Source organism: Bos taurus, chromosome 9 (assembly GCF_002263795.3).
Source record: "Bos taurus isolate L1 Dominette 01449 registration number 42190680 breed Hereford chromosome 9, ARS-UCD2.0, whole genome shotgun sequence".
Taxonomy (NCBI): domain Eukaryota; kingdom Metazoa; phylum Chordata; class Mammalia; order Artiodactyla; family Bovidae; genus Bos; species Bos taurus.
The window spans coordinates 38,847,045-38,866,090 of NC_037336.1; the positions used below are offsets into that span (position 1 = coordinate 38,847,045).

The window sequence follows — 19,046 nt, forward strand, 5'->3', positions numbered from 1 at the left end:
TTGCTTTTATAACATCAATTAAAGCCTACTATGGTCTCCAAGGATTTATCATTTTAAGATAATGAAAAGTAAGTTCAGGTAATGAGATTAATTCTCTTCTTACTGATCTTTGGAAGGAGAATCTTAATACAGAAAGATTACTCTGTCATTACTCTCCATTATATTGTTTATATATGAAAGTTTTTTTTAATATCAAGGCCTTAAGATTTTTTTTTCAAATGAGCATGCATGCATGAAGTCACTTCAGTCGTGTCTGACTCTTTTTGACCCTGCGGACTGTAGCCCTCCAGGCTCCTCTGTCCATGGGATTCTCCAAGCAAGAATACGGGAGTGGGTTACCAAGGTGCGTTCTTTACCACTAGCGCCACCTGGGAAGCTTTGTCAAATGAGCAATCATCTTTTGTAAACAACTAACTTTGGGTACAAAGGCACTAATGCAAAAAGAATATGGAATTGGATCCCCATTAGATGAAGGCATATTGTGTAGAAATTTTTTCTATAATAATATAAAATAAAAATAACTTCCTCAAACACCACAATTAGAAATGTATTAATAGCATAGTTGAGATTTTGTATAATTTTAAATCTTGTTACATAGGACTTTCAGAATTTTTTGATTACTCTTTTGGGTAAAAATATGAAAGCAGAAGCAATAATCCACTAAAACTAGGCCTATACACATAGATATTACATTCAAAACTTTTTTTTAATTTATAATATAAAACAATCGCAAACACATAACAAGTAACATTCCTGTTCCCGCTACCTAGATTTTTTAAAATGTTAACAATGCCACATTTACTTCATATTTTTTTGAAGAAATAAAGTATTATAGATACAGTTTTAGTCCCCCTAGCAGTTAGAATTCAGTTACAGAAAACAGAAACAACTCTAGCTGTTGTAAACAGAAGGGATTTAATATAAGGAATTGGGTGCTTATGACATTGGAGGCTGGAGGTTTTAGGTTGGGCTTCCAGGAATGGTCCCCGGGCAATATCACAGAACTGGGGAACAGAGGGGCTGCTTCCTCTGGCCTGGTCAGAGAGGCAGAGGGCCAGAAAGCCACCACAGGGCTCTCCAATCTAGGCCACGCTGCCAGCACCAACCAGAATCAGGAAACTGCCACTGCAGCTATTGGAAACATTCCGTGCCTACCAGATCTGCACTGGCAAAATACCGATGCCCATGCCCTTCCCTTGAAGCTGTACCGGAACACTGGGAGGCCTCCTCAGCACCCCATGACAGCACTTAGCAACAGAAACCACAGAAGTGGCAGAAGCATGGCTTACATGTCCTTCTACCTTCCAAATCTCACACAAGTGCACCTGATCTTTCTTCTCAGCAGACTATTCATAGGAATACTGGTGACCAAAATAATAATAAAGATGCCATATGATAATGTGGTAGACATGTCTTTAGTAGATCTTCAAAATTGGATGTTCATTTGTGAAATATTAGCAGCATAGATACTTTTTTTTTCGGCTGTGCCATGCAGCATGAGGAATTTTAGCTCCTGGACCAGGGATCAAATCTGTGCCCCATAGAGTGGAAGCAAGGAGTCTTAACCACTGGGCCAGCAAAGAGACCCCACAACATAGATACTTTTAAACCTACATGGTCTTTTCTATCTTTTAATACATAAATAAATGTTATCTGTTGTTGTTGTGTTAATTGTGACTCTTTGAGACCCCAGGACTATATAGTCCACCAGGCTCTTCTGTTGATGGAATTCTCCAGGCAAGATTATTGAAGTGGGTAGCCATTCCCTTCTCCAGGGGATCTTCCAGACCCAGGGAGTGAACCCATACCTCCTGCATTGCAAGCAAATTCTTTATTGTCGGAGCCACCAGGGAAGCCCAAATGTTATCTATTATGAGCTTAAAGTTCTGTCGTTTTATCTGAATGCCTAAACATCAAACCTTCTATGTCACCCATTATATTACTTTGTTTTGTTGGTGGTCTTGTCTGATCTGAACATAAGAATCATCTTCCCCATTATACAGTCCTTAAATTCAGAAATCAAATCCTGCTTCCCTCTTTGACCCCAAGCACAGGCCCTTATAAATGCCAGCTGGCTGAACTGCTTATTGACAAAAAGTCTGAGGAAAAAAACAAAACAAAACACCAAACCTTTGTCCTTCTGGCTCAGAAAAGAAATGGAGGCAGAAGAAAGATAGCTCACTGGTATTACCCACAGTCATTAAAGGCTTTCTGTCCCTCTAGGTTTGCCTTTATGCAACATGAACATTTACTGTGAATGTATTCCTTTCCAGGGATCAGCTGTATAACCAGCCACCTAATAGAGGTGGTGCTCCTGAGGGGTCCTTGGAGTGTCCTGCCGAGCTGAGGCCACAGGATCCCCAGGCTCCATCGCCAGCTGCTGTCCCCAGACCCCCGAGTCACCCTCTAGCCAGAGGAACTCTGAAAACAAGCAATTTGCCAGAAGAATTGCGTAAGTTGTTTGCAATGTGGTTTTTTCCTCCTTCTTGGTCACGTCTTACACTTTGAGAGTACTTGATGATTCTTCATCTATAATCTTGGATATTTCTCACATACTCCACAGTGAAATGAAATATCCTTTTTTGCTTTTTGTTTAAAAACTAACCAGGATTTTGTGTGAGTGTTTGTAGTGATTCTGACACCACCTGCAATACTCCCAAAGTGCTTACCACTAGATTTTCTACAACTGTACTGCAACAACAAATAACCCCCATGCTTTCTCCCTCTTCTAAATGATTCTCTTGAGTGGACTTGTCCCTGGATAAATTGATTGGATGTCCATGTGGTATTGGCCAGGGACCTAGTGTCTCACCATAAATTAGCAGCAGCCTTCAAGAAGGAGGTCATTTCCTGTAGGAATGAGCAATCGTGTTTGGAAAAACCAGTCTCACATTCTCCATGCTGCTGTACAACCAAATGCAAACTAAGCCTTTTATTTAAAGAAACATTCGACTAAGTGTCAGGTGATGATGCTTTTTCCACATTTTGCAGCCAGAACCAGAAATGTTGAAATATCACCAAAATGTTCTCATATGAAGGTCAGTCAGGACTGTAAGTTCCAGAAATCTTAAGAAAACAGTCACCCCTTATGAAATTGTTTTATTCTGTTGTGCTTGCCATAATTCCAATAAGCCCTTTCCAAATCTAGGTACTGCTTTGAACTAAACTTAAAATTAAGCCCTTTGCATTTGTTAATTCCAACTGGGGAATCAATATTCTTTAGTCATTTAAGGCTCTGAAAGATTTCTATGACAATTGTTTTTTATTTAAAAAATTTTGTTTTAATCTTAAAATCTTATACATTTAAATTTTGAGCATTTCTGGAGAACAGATAATGTTGGGATATAGTCTGGATATCAGTGTATAGAGCGTATTAATTTTACCATAACCTATAAAGGGAGTCCTAAAATTCTTACAGAGGAATTGGTTGAATATTATGTGTTGAGAATAAAATATATTGAGTGCCATCAATATGCCTGGCTGCTTAAATGAGTCAATATGACCACTGAACATCCTCTCATTTGAGAGAGGTGCTTCAAAAACAAGAGCCTAGGTCCCCTGGAGGACGGAATGGCTACTCACTCCAGTATTCTTACCTGGAGAATTCCATGAGTACAGGAGCCTGGTGTGCTACAGTGCATGGGGTTGCAAAGAGTTGGACACGACTGAGCAACTAACACTTTCAAGCGTAGTAAGTGGGTTCCCTCCAACCCCGCCCCCACTGTCTTCTCCACCCTCTGCCCCAGAGCTTCCTGAGATGTAGCCAGTTGATTTCAGACTAAATGCCAACAGAGAGAGATTATTCATCTACTACATTAACACGCTAGCCAGATAATTTACCCAAGACATTAGCCTGGGAGAACACTGGTTCTTATCCTGACTGGGTTAAGCTTGTGGGCACAATGCCATCTGCAGCTCTAGACTGACTCATGGACAAGTAAGGGAGTCAGTGATGCTGGACTGCCCAGAGGCAGGGTCTCTGCTTCAAGCTACTGAAGTTCTTAATAACATTTCTGAGCTGCCCTTTAGTCTACTCTAACTTCCTTGCCAGTCCCCGACCAATAAGTAGTGAGGGGAAGAAGGTGGTGGAGAACCACTTTCTCCCTCCCCTCACTTGCTCTCATCAAGTTCAGGGTATCAGAGAGCATCACATCATGAGATCAAAAGAGGACACGGCTGGGTGGCCTCTTAGCAGGGCTCAACTTCCAGGCCTGCTGTGAGAGTATTTTCTTGGGCACAGTGCCAAGTGCGTCTCATATACCCGGGGTGGCCTAACCTTAAGGCCCCACAGATTCTGGATGGCGGATTTTTTTTGTTGTTGTTAATGCATCATGTGGTTTTTCAGAAGACCTCCTCTGCTTCTCTCAGCCTGCCAGCACTCTCTCTGACGCACCCTGAGCAGTCTGCACACCCTGGGATGGACCCCCTGCCCCTTTGGGCCTGTAGATCTATGTCTGAGGACAGTTCACTCTGCTGCAGACATAAGCCCTGAGACCGCCCCCTCATTCTGAGGAGTCCCTTCACTGTTCTAAAAGGCCAAAAGACACTGCATGCGATTTGCAAGTGTTGTTTAGAGTGGAATGATTTGACTAGTTTCTAATAATTGACAAAAATCTCTCTTTAGGGAAAGTCTTTATCACTTATTCTATGGACACAGCCATGGAGGTGGTAAAATTCGTGAACTTTTTGTTGGTAAACGGCTTCCAAACTGCGGTAAGTATTTTATCCAAAGAGAAGACTAAACAATTAAAGTGAGTATAATGAAAACAAAAAAAATAAGAGAAACGTGTCAAAAGTTGTTGATGGCTTAAACTCTATTATATGATTTATGTGATCATGACCCAAATGCTTATGGGTTTAGGTAATTGTTTTCTAGAATTCAAACTATCCAAACTCTCCAACATGTTTTTCTTGCATGCCTTTTGAGTGACCCCAAGTGCCTCTGAGGACTTCCCTGGTGGCTCAGACAGCAAAGAATCTGTCTGCAATGCAGGAGGCCAGGGTTCAATCCCTGGGATGGGAAGATCCCCCGGAGGAGGGCATGGCAACCCACTCCAGCATTCTTGCCTGGAGAATCCCATGGACAGAGGAGCCTGGTGGGCTACAGTCCATGGGGTCGCACGGAGTCGGACACAACAGAAGTAACTAAGCAGCAGCAACAAACAAGTGCCTTTGAACAGCTAGCACGGTGTTGATGCCCAGCATGCACGCAGCTGGTGCTCAGCCTAAAGGAAAGCCGGGCTCTCACTGCACTTGGCACCTTTGCCCTTCCTCACCAATCATGTCACTTTGGTTGTGCTTCTTGCGGTGCAGGAGGCTCACCAGGTCACCTGCTCATTTGACAAGATCCTTGCATTCTGCACTGGGTTGCATGGTTTGAGGTGGAAGCCCGGCAGCCTGGGGCCCCCCACCCCACTGTGCACAGCTGGCAGTCCAGCACCGACAATTCTGAACAGGGAGCCAGGTTCTGCGACCCAGGGCCGGGTTCTCAGTTGGTCTAGGCTAGTTCAGGAAGGTAGACACCCCAGCCCTGCAGTCCACTGTGATCGTAGGCCAAGAAATTTCAGGAAGCACACACTCTTCAAGTGCCCTGCAGTGCCTTGGAAAAGCACAGCTTACACCCATGTAAGTCTTCCTTAGGATAAATAGAATACCACAGGAGGCTACTCGGAGGACTGGCTTTCCTCAAACACTGATATCACTTCTCTTCCTTCCCTGAGGCCTCCTCTGTGTATTTAGTGACAGTGGATGCTAAAGAGTAGTGAAAAATTAAGGGAAATATCTACAAATACAAATGTTGAAGAATAAAGAAAGAATACTTAGTAACTAAATGTCCATTTTAAGGATTATTTAGCATTTCTAACAGGAGTTTTATTCAAATATTTCTTTAGTCTGTAATTATTTTTAAATGGAAGTATACGAAAATTTTTACAAGTATACACTCTACACCCCAACTTCATGACTATATAGATATGTGAATATATACAGATCAGCATTTCAATTTCTCGTTTCTGGGATAAGAAACACTGGGGCAAGTCATATAAAATCAAATTATAGGACATAAGGCCAACATTGTAGAAAAGATCTTATTTTAGTCCTTTCCACATAAGCATACTGATTGCCCCAGAGAAGAGGACAGGTTTTTATGACCTTAACAATTAGGGGCTGCTTAGGCCCAATTTAAATTTGTCCCTAAACCCTAATCCTCATCATTATGAAGTGAAAAGTGAAAGTGTGAGTTGTTCAGTCATGTCGGACTCTTTGTGACCCTGTGAACTATAACCCACCAAAGTCCTCTGGGAATGGAATTTTCCAGGCAAGAATACTGGAGTGGGTTGCCATTTCCTTCTCCAGGGCATCTTCCCAATCCAGGGATCGAACCCAGGTCTCCTGCATTGCAGATGGATTCTTTACCATCCGAGCCACCAGGGAAGTCCTTAAAGCTTGTGGTAAAATCCCAGAGCCTCATCCTGGATAGCTAAGTTATTGTATCGCTACATCAAGATCCCCTTAGTGGATAAAAATTAATTTAATGGGTAATTTAATAAATGGATCATTTTCAAAGTTCTAGGTGAGTCGAGGAAACCCATAGAGAATGAATAGTGCAATATCCCAGGCCTAGCAAAAGCAAGGAGAGTCTACCACCCTGAGGCCTAAAAAGACAAGGGACCAGTGACTCCTACAACCTAAAGGGGGCACTATATTGGTTTGCCGGGTCTGCCACAGAGTACCACAGGCTGCTGCTGCTGCTGCTGCTGCTAAGTCACTTCAGTCGTGTCTGACTCTGGGCGACCCCATAGACGGCAGCCCCCAGGCTCCCCCATCCCTGGGATTCTCCATGCAAGAACACTGGAGTGGGTTGCCATTTCCTTCTCCAATGCATGAAAGTGAAAAGTGAAAGTGAAGTCTCTCAGTCGTGTCCGAGCCTCAGCGACCCCATGGACTGCAGCCTTCCAGGCTCCTCCGTCCATGGGATTTTCCAGGCAAGAGTAGTGGAGTGGGGTGCCATTAGGGAGCCTAAACTGTCCTTTATTTCCTCAGTTGTGGAGGCTCATAGTATAAGATCAAGGTTTCAGCAGGGTTGGTTTCATTCTGAAATCTCTTCCTTGTCTTGTAGAGGACCGTCTTCTCCCTCTGTCTTCTCCTGGTCTTTCCTCTGGTCTTTCCTTATAGTCTCCTCTTATAAGGACACCAGTCATGCTGCATCAGGGCCCACCTACGAAACCCCTTTTACTTTAGTCACCTTTTAAAAGCCCTATATCCAAATACAGTCATAGTCTGGGACACAAGGGGTTAAGACATATATTGAAACATGAATTTGGAGGGACACAATTCAGCTCATAACAGTAGCTGGGTGGAAAAGTTGGCCTGACAGAAGCTGTATATTTTAGTAGATGTCTGGAGAGACCAGTGGAAGACCTCCAGCACATTGTTGCTTCCAGAATGTCTACCTCCATAGCAAGGAAGAATTGAGGTGCTGGGATAATAATAAGAATGACCATTTACCGAGGACTTATTTATGCCTGGCATTATGATATGCCTTTTCCACTCTAACTCATTATAATCCTCACAAGCAGTCTAGGAAGTAGGTTTATTAACCACATACTACAAATGAAAATAGTAAGACTTAGAGAACTTCGGGAACATTTTCAAAGTCTTCCAAGTGGAAAGAGGAAAGCCACGCTGCCCGTCTCTTGTCAGCCCTGACATACATTGCTTCTCTCTCGTAAAACAGAAATGGATAACTGATGCAGTCTCAGAGAACTGGAAAGCCTCTCTCAAGGTTACCTAATGTAGTCATTGGCCATTGAACATTTTAAAGCAGGAATCATCCAAACCAAAAGAAAAGCCATTCCATCTTTTATGTTCCATCAGTTTAAAAATACATATTCTGAATTCATATTCTATATGTATCTGAGTTTGGTGTAGAACAGGATCTTGTTCCATAGGAAGCTTAGAACCTGGCTCAGGAGATAAGCCAGGCATCCATGAGACATTCAGTAAATGAAAGAATGCCCTAATAATGTGTTCATTGTCCAGTACCATCAGTAGTCACAGTGGGGTAGAGTTCATTAAGGGGAGGAGGAGAAAGGCAGTATGTGGGGAGGATTCACAGAGAGGGGGGCTTGCACTGTGCTTTTATGGCGCAGGGAGCGCAAATGTGGAGAGTAGAATAGATGGGACATGTGTGGGGAAAAGACGTGACACTGGATCATGGACGCATGGAAAGCTTGCTGAATGGCTGGAACTTGACTGGCCCTAAACGGCAGCATGACACTGAGGACAACTGACGTGGGAGCAGTGGGGCTGAATCAGATCACCCCTCTTCGGGACTCTCTCCCTGCATCACCATCCCTGTACACAATCCATCTTCCAATCAGGAGCACCTTGTGCAGACACACACTCCTCTCTGGCTGCAGGACAAGCCTGAGCCCAAGAAAGGGCTTGTTTGGGCTTCTGTAAAATGGAAAATAACTGGTTTTTCTCCCCTTCAAAAATTTGATATTTAATACCAGTCTTTTCAAGGCCCAAGAGTTCTACTTCCCAACTTTCATCATAAACCTTTCCCCCACTATCTCAATAATTGTTTTTGTGACTGTTTCTTGGATTTGCTTCAAGTTTCACACAATCCTTTTTAAATATATAGGTCAAAACTGGATATAATACCATAATAATGACCTGGCTAATGCAAGCAAAGTGCCATATTGTATCTCAGTACTTGCATACAACACATCCATTAAAATCCTCCAGAATCATGTTTGCCTTCAAATTACAGATATATATATATATATACACACACATATATATGTGCATATGTTTTGTGTATATATATAATGCATATGTTGCTGGCTTACATCCAACTTGATGGTCTACTATGTCTCTCAAATTTTTAAAACATAATTACTAATATTAAATACTCAAATGCCTACTAATCTTGAAATAGGAAACATTTTAAGAAAACTACATCTTGATTTTTAGACTTTCAGGCTCTTCTTTGCAAAAACACATTAGTGACTTTTTCAGCCTTAAATGTATACAGCCTCTTGTGCTTTCTCTTGCTTTGCATCTAGACAGAGCTTCTCATTAAGAGCCACTTTCCACATCTTTTTTTTCTTGTAGATTGACATATTTGAAGATAGAATCCGAGGCATTGATATCATTAAGTGGATGGAACGCTACCTTAGGGATGTAAGTACATTCCAAAATTCTGACCTTGTTTGCTGGTGAGAAAGACAATTAGCTTGTGGAGTTATTTTATGAAAGAAGCACTGGCATACCCACCACGGCCAAAGCTGACCAAGTCCCAACAAAGCTTCCCTTGTTGGCAGCCGTGCAAAGACCTGGAAAGGATGGGGTCACCCTCCTGGACATGCACAGGCAGGAAATAACTGTCGAACCAGACACAGGTGGTTGATAATAATCAGAGCAAACAATTTTTTGACCAGAATAGGGAAGGAGGAAATGAAGGCGGGGAGTAGGGAGGGAGCAGCAGACTTCAATTTAATCTGAGGCCAGCACCAAGTGTTCTGCAGGATCAGACTGAAGAGGCTTCCTGGGCAGCCTCACAGGCAGGGCAGCACGCCGCCCACCCCCCACCCCAGATGCCCCCTCACAGCCTTGTGATTTGTTTTTCACGGACAGAATCTATACCCGCCACTGGGACACGTTGTGCTTTAACAAGATAGAAATTGATTGCCGCCAGCCTGTCCGCGTCAGCCGGTGGGGGACGGAGTCTGAGCTGGCTGGGGTTTTGAGGCTTTTCCTTTTGTCTGCAGCCTGATGTTTGCTTTGTGCTGAAGGGTCTGCTCCTCCCGACTGGGCTAAGCGTCAGCGGCAAGCAGGGCAGTCAAGGGTGCAGTAACTGACAGCTTAGATCCCGCTGCTGGAGGGAGGCAGAGCCTCTCTGCCACAATGCAGAGTTACTTAGTCATTCCGGGTTTCATTAGACCTTTATTAGTGATGGTTGTGGAAGATGGTGGGCAGAACCGCGTCCATTTAGGAGAGACTCTTGTGTTTGAAGGGAGCTGGGGTGGGAGACAGGGCTGTGGGGAGGGGGAAAGCGGGTGGGGAGCCAGGAGTCTGCCTGGGTTGGGGCCTTGCCTGTCACTTTCCGTGGATGGGGGCCGGCCCTCCACCCTGCAGTATATCAGAAGATGCTCACAGTCTTGCTGGCCAGTTTCCAGCCTGCCTTCCCCAAATGGACCACACGCCACACTTCCATAAACATGCTTTCTCCCTCTCATTAACAGAAGACAGTGATGATAATCGTAGCAATCAGCCCCAAATACAAACAGGATGTGGAAGGCGCTGAGTCGCAGCTGGACGAGGATGAACATGGCTTACATACTAAGTACATTCATCGAATGGTGAGTGATGAAACCACAGCACCTTGCCAGCCCTCGGAGTCGGGCTTCTGCTTCTGTGAAAGCCTGTCCTTCACTGGATACCCACTGAGGGTGAGGGCTGATGGTTGAAGAATGAGGCAGGAGAGGCGGGTGTTGGTTCTGGCTCCATCTACCTTGGGGACCTGGGGCAAGTCCCCACGCCTCTGGGACTCCGTGTTCCTTCTCAGTAACAGGGAGATTAATCTGTGATCTCTAAGTTTCAAGATTCGGGAAAGCAGAACTCTGCTGGTTTAATTGTTTACCCACAGATGTGAAGTCCTGGGAGGGCAGGAGACAGGGCTGTAACGAGAGCAGGCTCCCTGCATTTGTGCCCAGTTCTGTCCTCTGCCTTTTCAGAGAGCCAGAGCAGCACATCCGAGAGGACACAGTGTAGTGTCAGGCAGCCCGTGTTCAAACCTGCCTTCCTCCTGTATCGGGTGTATGACCGTGGAAAGTGAAAGTGAGTCGCTCCACTGTATCTGACTCTTTGTGACCCAATGGATGGTAGCCTGCCAGACTCCTCTGTCCATGGAATTCTCCAGGAAAGAATACTGGAGTGGGTTGCCATTTTCTTCTCCAGGGGATCTTCCTGACCCAGGGATCAAACCCAGCTCTCCTGTACTGCAGGAAGATTCTTTACCATTAAACCTCTTTGTGCTTCCATGTTACTATTCAAAAAATAGGTCACTAAAGAGGAGTGAAAAAGTTGGCTTAAAGCTCAACATTCAGAAAACGAAGATCATGGCATCTGGTCCCATCACTTCATGGGAAATAGATGGGGAAACAGTGGAAACAGTGTCAGACTTTATTTTTCTGGGCTCCAAAATCATTGCAGATGGTGATTGCAGCCATGAAATTAAAAGATGCTTACTCCTTGGAAGGAAAGTTATGACCAACCTAGACAACATATTGAAAAGCAGAGATATTACTTTGCCAACAAATGTCCGTCTAGTCAAGGCTATGGTTTTTCCAGTGGTCATGTATGAATGTGAGAGTTGGACTGTGAAGACAGCTGAGCACCGAAGAATTTATGCTTTTGAACTGTGGTGTTGAATAAGACTCTTGAGAGTCCCTTGGACTGCAAGGAGATCCAACCGGTCCATTCTGAAGGAGATCAGCCCTGGGATTTCTTTGGAAGAAATGATGCTGAAGCTGAAACTCTAATACTTTGGCCACCTCATGTGAAAAGTTGACTCATTGGAAAAGACTCTGATGCTGGGAGGGATTGGGGGCAAGAGGAGAAGGGGACGACAGAGGATGAGATGGCTGGATGGCATCACCGACTCGATGGATGTAAGTTTGAGTGAACTCCAGGAGTTGGTGATGGACAGGGAGGCCTGGCATGCTGTGATTCATGGGGTCGCAAAGAGTCGGACATGACTGAGCGACTGAACTGAACTGAACTGAACAGTATTGTTGTGAAGATTAGGTGAAATAAAGTCTGTAGAGCATAAGGCCTAGATCAGATGCTCAGTCAAGGGAAGGTATGGTTCTAGTTCATGATAGATCAGCAACACCTGAACTCTGGGGGCCTGGTCAAACTAAAACCAGCAGAGGAACCAAACAGGAAGTTAGACTTAGCATCTGACAGAACATTCTGGCTGAAAATATCATCCAGCTTTGAAACGGACTGTGTTACGGGCAAGCAGCCTCCCTGCTTTCTGTGATCATACTGACCTTTGAGGAGACAGCACCTGCTTGACTGGGATGCCAGACTAGGCTTGTGACGGTCACACTCTCCTGTGAAGCCACCCTTGTGCCCATACCTGCTGGGCACCTCCCCCAGAGCTGTCTGCCTTTCTCGGGCTTGTTTACCAAGGATTCTGAGACTTAAAAAGGCTTGAAACTCACTGGACTAGAACTTGTAAGCTCCATTTCAGCTTGAACATTCCACAAGGCGGGGAAGGCCCCTGGAATGGGCATAAAAGTTCCCTGATTAAGACAGGAAGATGGGACAGGAAGCAAAAGTGGCTCAGATGGAATAAGTAAGCAGCACAGGGCACCAGGGGGTCAGGAGGGGCAAGGACATGCAGCTTTAACTCAAGGGAAGTGGACTGAAATCCTGTGGCTCAGGAGGAGCATAGGAAAAAGGCAGGCTGGATGCGTGGATATCCCCGTCTGGTTCTTCAGAGTCTCTGGTTCCTCTTCTACCAAGTGCTGACCCCTTACTTGAGCTCACAATCAACCCAAAGTAAAAGCCAAGGCAAGGTGGGGAGGTCAGAGAGTAAGATGAGTATCCCTCTTATTTCATTCTTACCCAGCCTGGCAGCCCCCGGGTGGAGCCCAGAGAGGGGTACTGTTTCTGCCCTAAAAGGTCACAGCTGGCTCTAGGTGCTATCCCCCTTCACTGCCAAAGCACTTCATGGCCCCAAAGCACTCCATCTCTAGGAACTGCCAGTCCCCCGGCCGTCAGCTCGTGTGTGTGTTGAGGGCCCCAGGTCGCTGCCAGTTCCCCAGGAAACCTGTCAAGCTCTGCTGGTGTGTGGTGTCGCCTGGCAGTAACAGGCAGCTGAACCTTGGAGCTTGTCTGACAGTGCCCAGCCATGGACCAGACTGTCTCCAAACTCCGTTTCTTGCAACAACAATGTCTCAGGCCCTTCCTCATCAGTGGAGGGGTCGAAGAGGCCAGATAGGAAAGTGCCTTTCTGCCCAGCTGGCTGACCTCCTGGTCCCCTCCAAGCAGCAGAAAACTCCAGGGCAGAGGGGTCAAACAAACCCCGGAATAACTGCATTCTAGAGCCAACAGCTTCCCAGAAGGTCTATCTCTGGAAACATGAGAGAGAATGAAAGTGCTGTCACTGGGGTAGCCTAGTAGACAAGCAAAATTTTACAGGATGCAGTGTCCTGGGAGTCAGAGACTGAGTCCAGTTCTTCACGTTTATCTTACAAGCGCTGTGCCCTTCCTCTCGTTGGTGCTTTTAAGTCCACCGCTCTAGCGCCCTTTTAAAATAGGCTTTTGGGGTTATCTTCTGATTTTTAACAGGAGGTTATTCTGAGAAAACACCTCCTGGAAGGTGTGTGTGTGTGTGTTTATAAGGGGGTTTCTATGGTGATTTCAGTCGTTACCACTGTCACTTTCCTCTCGGTTTTGTTTTTATTCCCATGCATGGTGAAGGTTTCTCAGTTATAAAATTCAGTTGGAAGATGAGATAGTTGGGAACACGTAATTCCTCATCTCCTTTGTCATCAGATGACTGAAAGCTTTGTGCTGGTCACAGGATTCGGAAGGCTCTTAACTCCTCTCATGCTGAAATTTCTGGTTTTGATCGAGTTCTTGGCAGCTAGATCTTTTGGGGGCCGCTGCTATGTCAGAGTGGTGTGGGGAACCTAAGGCTTGGCAGATGGAGCTCATCTTATTGACCTCCAGCTTCGCTTCCCTCACCCTCCCTGGCCCCCTGCATTCCTAACCAGTCCCAGCCCCCAAACATTCCTTCACACCTCCAGACATTTGCTCATATACTATTTCCTTTGCTGAAGCCGTCCTTCCCCCACCTCCCTCCATTTTCCCTACCTGAGCAAATTCTTCTTTGCTTTTAGTATCCAAATGACACCTCCCTTGTAACTCCTTCAAACCACTGATGTAGAAAAGGATGGCCCCCATTGGGCTACCACAGCAATTTGTTCATACTTTTCACACTGTACTGTGGTCGGTAATTTTCCTTTCTGCCTGCTCAGTAAGCTGCTGGCTTTATAGCTGTGGTACCTGGTAAACTGGTCCTCAGGAAAAAAAAAAAAAAGGAGGGGGAATCCTGATTTGTAGCATTTGTCCATTTCCATGGTACAAATACGCTCGCAGGACTGACTTCAAACTACCACTGTGAAATCACTGAACACAGACTTGGGAAGAGATGCACACCAGGCTTCTGTGAACTGCTGTGCGGCAGCTCAGCACACCTTGGAAAGTATCCTAGTCCTTGAAACCCCAAGTCTAACACAGAGCTTGACTCTTAATAGGCTTTCAATACGTGATTGATGAATGGGCAAAAGGCGTGGATGTGTGATGGACAGCTTAAAATTAGGAGTGTGTGGCACTGACAGAAAGCAGAACAAAAATCCCATGTGGGCTTGCATGATGGTGAGAACCATTAATTTCTCGTCCTCAGTCCTGAAATTAAACCTTCAAGTGTGTTCTGTTCCAGATGCAGATTGAGTTCATCAAACAAGGAAGCATGAACTTCAGATTCATCCCTGTGCTCTTCCCAAATGCCAAGAAGGTAAATGAACAAACGAGTCTTTAAGTCCAGCTTTGGTTTAAAAGCTCCAGGATTTTAAGTGGGAAACCCTGTCAGCTCTTTATCAATCCTTCGAGATAGCAGTGTTGCCAGAAAGATCAACAAGTTGTAGCACTCGGTGAAGAAGCCTGAATCAGGAAGATTTTAAAGCTTTATCTGATAGACCATCGCTGTCCTAATTGTTCAAACAGCCATTACACACAAAGAAGTAGTTTGTGTTTTTAGCCCATGAGATGAAAAGAGGCTGTTCATCTGATACTTCTTATCTCTTGTACATAAAAGTCAAGATGTGAGCATTTTTGGCTGGCTGTTGCACGGAAATGTTTTGTTGAACATAGCTCAGTGCTCAAAGCTGTAGAATACAGGAATTAAACCTACACAGTTACCAAAGGGAACTTTGCTGTGGCTCATAGGAGGGATTGTGTTCACTAGAAGGGCAGGCCAGCGGATTTGGAGAACAGGGACGAAAAACATCTGAGAGCCTGTGCCAGGCTTGGAGAAGTGATGGCAGCTGTGTAGTGAAGGTCTTGGGAGCCAGATCCCAGCACCCTGAGCTCAGGCCCAACCCTACCCTGGAGTATCCCTGGATGTCAGGACTGCATTGAGACTCCTGCCCTGGATAAAGGAGGGACCAGTTTATGGGACCAGGACCCCTGGGCTGGCCCAGTTCACAACGTGCCCGACAGCGTGCTCCTGTCCCTTGCCCAGCCTCTGACTGCTCTCAGTGTACGATCTCCTTCCTCATTGTGCTGTGTCCACTTTGACTCTGAACCAGCCATCCTCTGCTCTGCCATCAAAGAGGAACATCCGAAATGTAGATCTGATCTATCTGTCTCCAGCTTAGAAGTTTTGTGGTGGGTTTCCTACCGACTACAGATCGCGTTCATCTTCCTTGTATGGCATACGAGGCCCTTGAGAAGAGGGCTCTGCCTGCCCACTCAGCTTTCTGCCTTGCCACTGTGCACACAGATGACACTGCGCCCTGGTCACTGTGGGCCGTTTCAGGTGTCCTGCCACATGCCACGCGCTTACTGGGTCTTTGCACTTGTGTTCTCGCTGCTTGCAGCGCCCTCCCCTGACTTGTCTGTCTGGTGAGCTCTCACTTAGCCCTCTAGCACCCAATCTCTTCTTAGCCTTTCCTGACTGCTCCCCCTTCATGCCCAAAATATTGAACAGTCCTTCTCTTGAGAGTACCTGGAGTCAACAACAGTATGTGGCTGGGGGTGGGAGTGTTGGGAGTAATTGTTTAGAATTACTGGAGCTTGGCGACAGAAAAAAGCAGACCCACTTTTAGCTGGTTTTGTTAATGTTTTTTAAACTTCTTCCAACAATCCTCTTATTACCCACACTCAGGGCAGACTGCCGTCTACCTGTCCCCTTGGCATGCTACTGCCTGGAGAATAGTTACATTTTGACTCCGTCATAAGACTATGAACTCCTCAAGGCAGTAACTGTGTCTTTTTTTTAAGAAAATGTTTGTTTGGCTGCACTGGGTCTTAGCTGTGGGCTCAGTAGTTGCCCTGCGGCATGTGAGATCTTAGTTCTCCGACCAGGGGTCAAAGCTGGCTCTGCAAAGCTTCCTCACTCTACTGTTTCACATCTTCACTTGTTTTCTCAGTGAGACCTTTCCCTGTGTGTTCAGTCTCTCAGTTGCGTCCAACTCTTTGCGACCCTTGGACCCCAGGGGAGCCTGGCGGGCTACAGGCCGTGGGTCTCAAAGAACTGTACACGACTGAGCAACTGAAAACATGCAAGGAGAGATCTCACTAGAAAACAAGTAGAGTGAGGAAGCTTTGCGGAGACCTTTCCCTAATGCCCGACTTAAAACCACAGCTGTTTTCATCCCTGCCCAGCACTCCCTACCCCTTTTACTCTGTTCTATTTTTCTCCACGGCCTGCATTGCCATCGAACACACTATACCTCTGCGTCATCTGTCTGCCCCCAACAGAATGTCCACTCCCTGAGGGCAGTCTGAAACCGCGCTCTCTTCGATCCCTGGCTACCAGGTTCGGCTTTTGCCGGATTGCTGGGATCTGCGGTGGGGGAATCTCCTTCTGCGGGTCAGACCTGGGGCCGGAGTGAAAGGATAATGAGTTGGATGAATGCCCACAGCCTTGGCACACTTCTGCCGGAGCCACTGGGGAATTCACGTGGCTCTGTGTGACCGCTGTCCTACCCCTCTCAGGAGAGGGTGGTGAAAAGCATGCTGAAAGGCGAAGGGCAGGTAGCCTGGGAGACTGATGGGACATGCCGTGCACATGTGCTTTCTGTAATGAGCTACACAGCTGGCACCCGGAGCCAAGAGCATTTCACACACAAACCCCTCCCGAAAGCAAAACAGCATAGCCCCCAGGAGAGTTTAGCAGGAGATGCCTGTGAAGGGAAAATCGCGGATGCTGGGGAACTGAGCTGGGATCTGGAATCCAGGTTTCTCTAATGGCTTTTGCTTCTGTCATTCTCTCCCTGCCCTAGGAGCATGTGCCCACCTGGCTTCAGAACACTCACATCTACAGCTGGCCCAAGAATAAAAAGAACATCCTTCTGCGGCTGCTCAGAGAGGAGGAGTACGTGGCTCCTCCCCGAGGGCCTCTGCCCACCCTTCAGGTGGTCCCCTTGTGACCCCGCACCCCCACCCCCAGATTACAGCTCCTGTGGCTGAGGCCGGCTGGCAGCATTCAGGGCTGTTGTTTTCCGTCCTTCCTCGAGGGGCCTTCCAACCCCAGGAAACCTGTTCTGCAGGGGCCGCTTCCTCCTGAGACCTTGAAGGACCTTGTCTTTGAGATGGAGGCCATGACTGTTCTGCATTCCCTGCTTCTTAAACCCACCACCGTGCATGTTCCCCCAACACTCTGAGTATCCAGAATGGGCCCTCAGCACCCAGCACGTAGATAATACAAGTGACATGACTGTAAACACCAGCGACCGCAAACACTCTCCGCTTAGGGCAACATTTCTGAGTTCGCCAGACGCTGTGTGTCCTCAGACCAAACTGATTCATGTACAAATAATAAAAGGTTTACTCTTTTGTAAAACTGTGTTTCACTTATCTCAAAGGAGATAGATGTATATTAATTTTTATGGGCAGTTGCTTCCGGGGACATTGATAAATCTACTTCAGTATAACATTAGACCAATGTAACAGACTGCTTTGTATTAAAAGATGAAGGCCAGATAGTTAAGCATCCTCTTTTAACTTCATCTTGAAAGTTTTATTCCTTCAGTAGAACTTTATAAAAATACGACTTTGTACCACATACTACCATGATCCTAAGTAAAATCATAGCTCTTAAGGCCCGGGCTACATATATCAGAATGTCTGTGAACTGCATGAAGAGACAGGGGGACGTACAGTGCAGGCTAGAATTGTGGTTTGGGAGACCTGAGTTCTAGTCTTGGGTCTGCCACTAACTAGCTATGGTTTCATGCCACATGGCCTGAGGGATGGTTCCCTGTTCAGGGATCAGACCTGTGCCCTCACAGTGAAAGTGCCAAATCCTAATCCCTAGGCCACCAGGGATCTCCCGTGACACTAGCTGTGTGACCTTAAGCAAGTCCTTTTCTGAAAAACCAGAGATTCATTTCTATAATTATGTGGACAAAAATATTCCTAATGATCCTAAAAGGTTTAAAGCCTAGAACCTAAGTTATAAATACTCTTGAGGAGTGACAGAGTTCTCATTTTCATAATAATCTCCTAAGGGACTGAAATTACATTTTCTCAACAGGGATATTTTCTTCTTTTTAAAACACCTTCAACAGTACCTTCACATGAATAATACCTTGCTCATCTGGTCTCCGGAGAAGGCAATGGCACCCCACTCCAGTACTCTTGCCTGGAAAATCCCATGGACAGAGGAGCCTGGTAGGCTGCAGCCCATGGGGTCGCTAAGAGTTGGACACGACTGAGCGACTTCCCTTTCACTTTTCACTTTCACACATTGGAGAAGGAAATGGCAACCCACTCCAGTGTTCTTGCCTGGAGAATCCCAGGGACGGGGGAGCCTGGTGGGCTGCCGTCTATGGGGTTGCACAGAGTCGGACACGACTGTAGTGACTTAGCAGCTTAGCATCTGGTGTCCACAGAAAGCATACGCAGCACACCCATATATGAAATATATATATATACATATATGTATGTGTATGAATATATATAGTATATATAGTCTACTACACAGAACAAGGTGAAATTAATTATGGTCCAAGATAATAAGCCGGTATGAAGACTTTTGGCAGGGCTGAGAGCCACTGCTTCCTCTTCTCTGTCTAACCTCTTTGTTGCTGTTGTTTAGTCACATAATCGTGTCCAACTCTTTGCAGCCCATGGACTGCAGCATACCAGGCTTCCCTGTCCTTCACCATCTTCCGGAGTTTGCTCAAACTCATGTCCCTTGTCGATGATGCCATCCAATCATTTCATCCTCTGTCATT

At 45.9% G+C, this 19,046-nt stretch overlaps 2 protein-coding genes across 7 annotated transcripts in view; one reads left to right on the plus strand and one right to left on the minus strand.

Annotated features, from left to right (window-relative positions):
- Positions 1 to 17,650, plus strand: part of TRAF3IP2 (TRAF3 interacting protein 2) — a 44,633-nt gene extending 26,983 nt beyond the window's left edge. For 2 of the 4 annotated variants that reach the window (XM_024996843.2, XM_024996844.2), the window contains exons 4-9: positions 2,274 to 2,452; positions 4,625 to 4,713; positions 9,121 to 9,189; positions 10,251 to 10,367; positions 14,525 to 14,599; positions 17,091 to 17,650. In XM_024996843.2, coding sequence (XP_024852611.1) covers positions 2,274 to 2,452; positions 4,625 to 4,713; positions 9,121 to 9,189; positions 10,251 to 10,367; positions 14,525 to 14,599; positions 17,091 to 17,237 — 676 coding nt within the window. In that variant the 3' untranslated portion in view covers positions 17,238 to 17,650. 4 annotated transcript variants of the gene reach the window in all.
- LOC784866 (gametogenetin) overlaps positions 1 to 19,046 on the minus strand; it is a 99,914-nt gene that overhangs the window by 16,516 nt on the left and 64,352 nt on the right. The gene's annotated exons all lie outside the window — the stretch shown is intronic.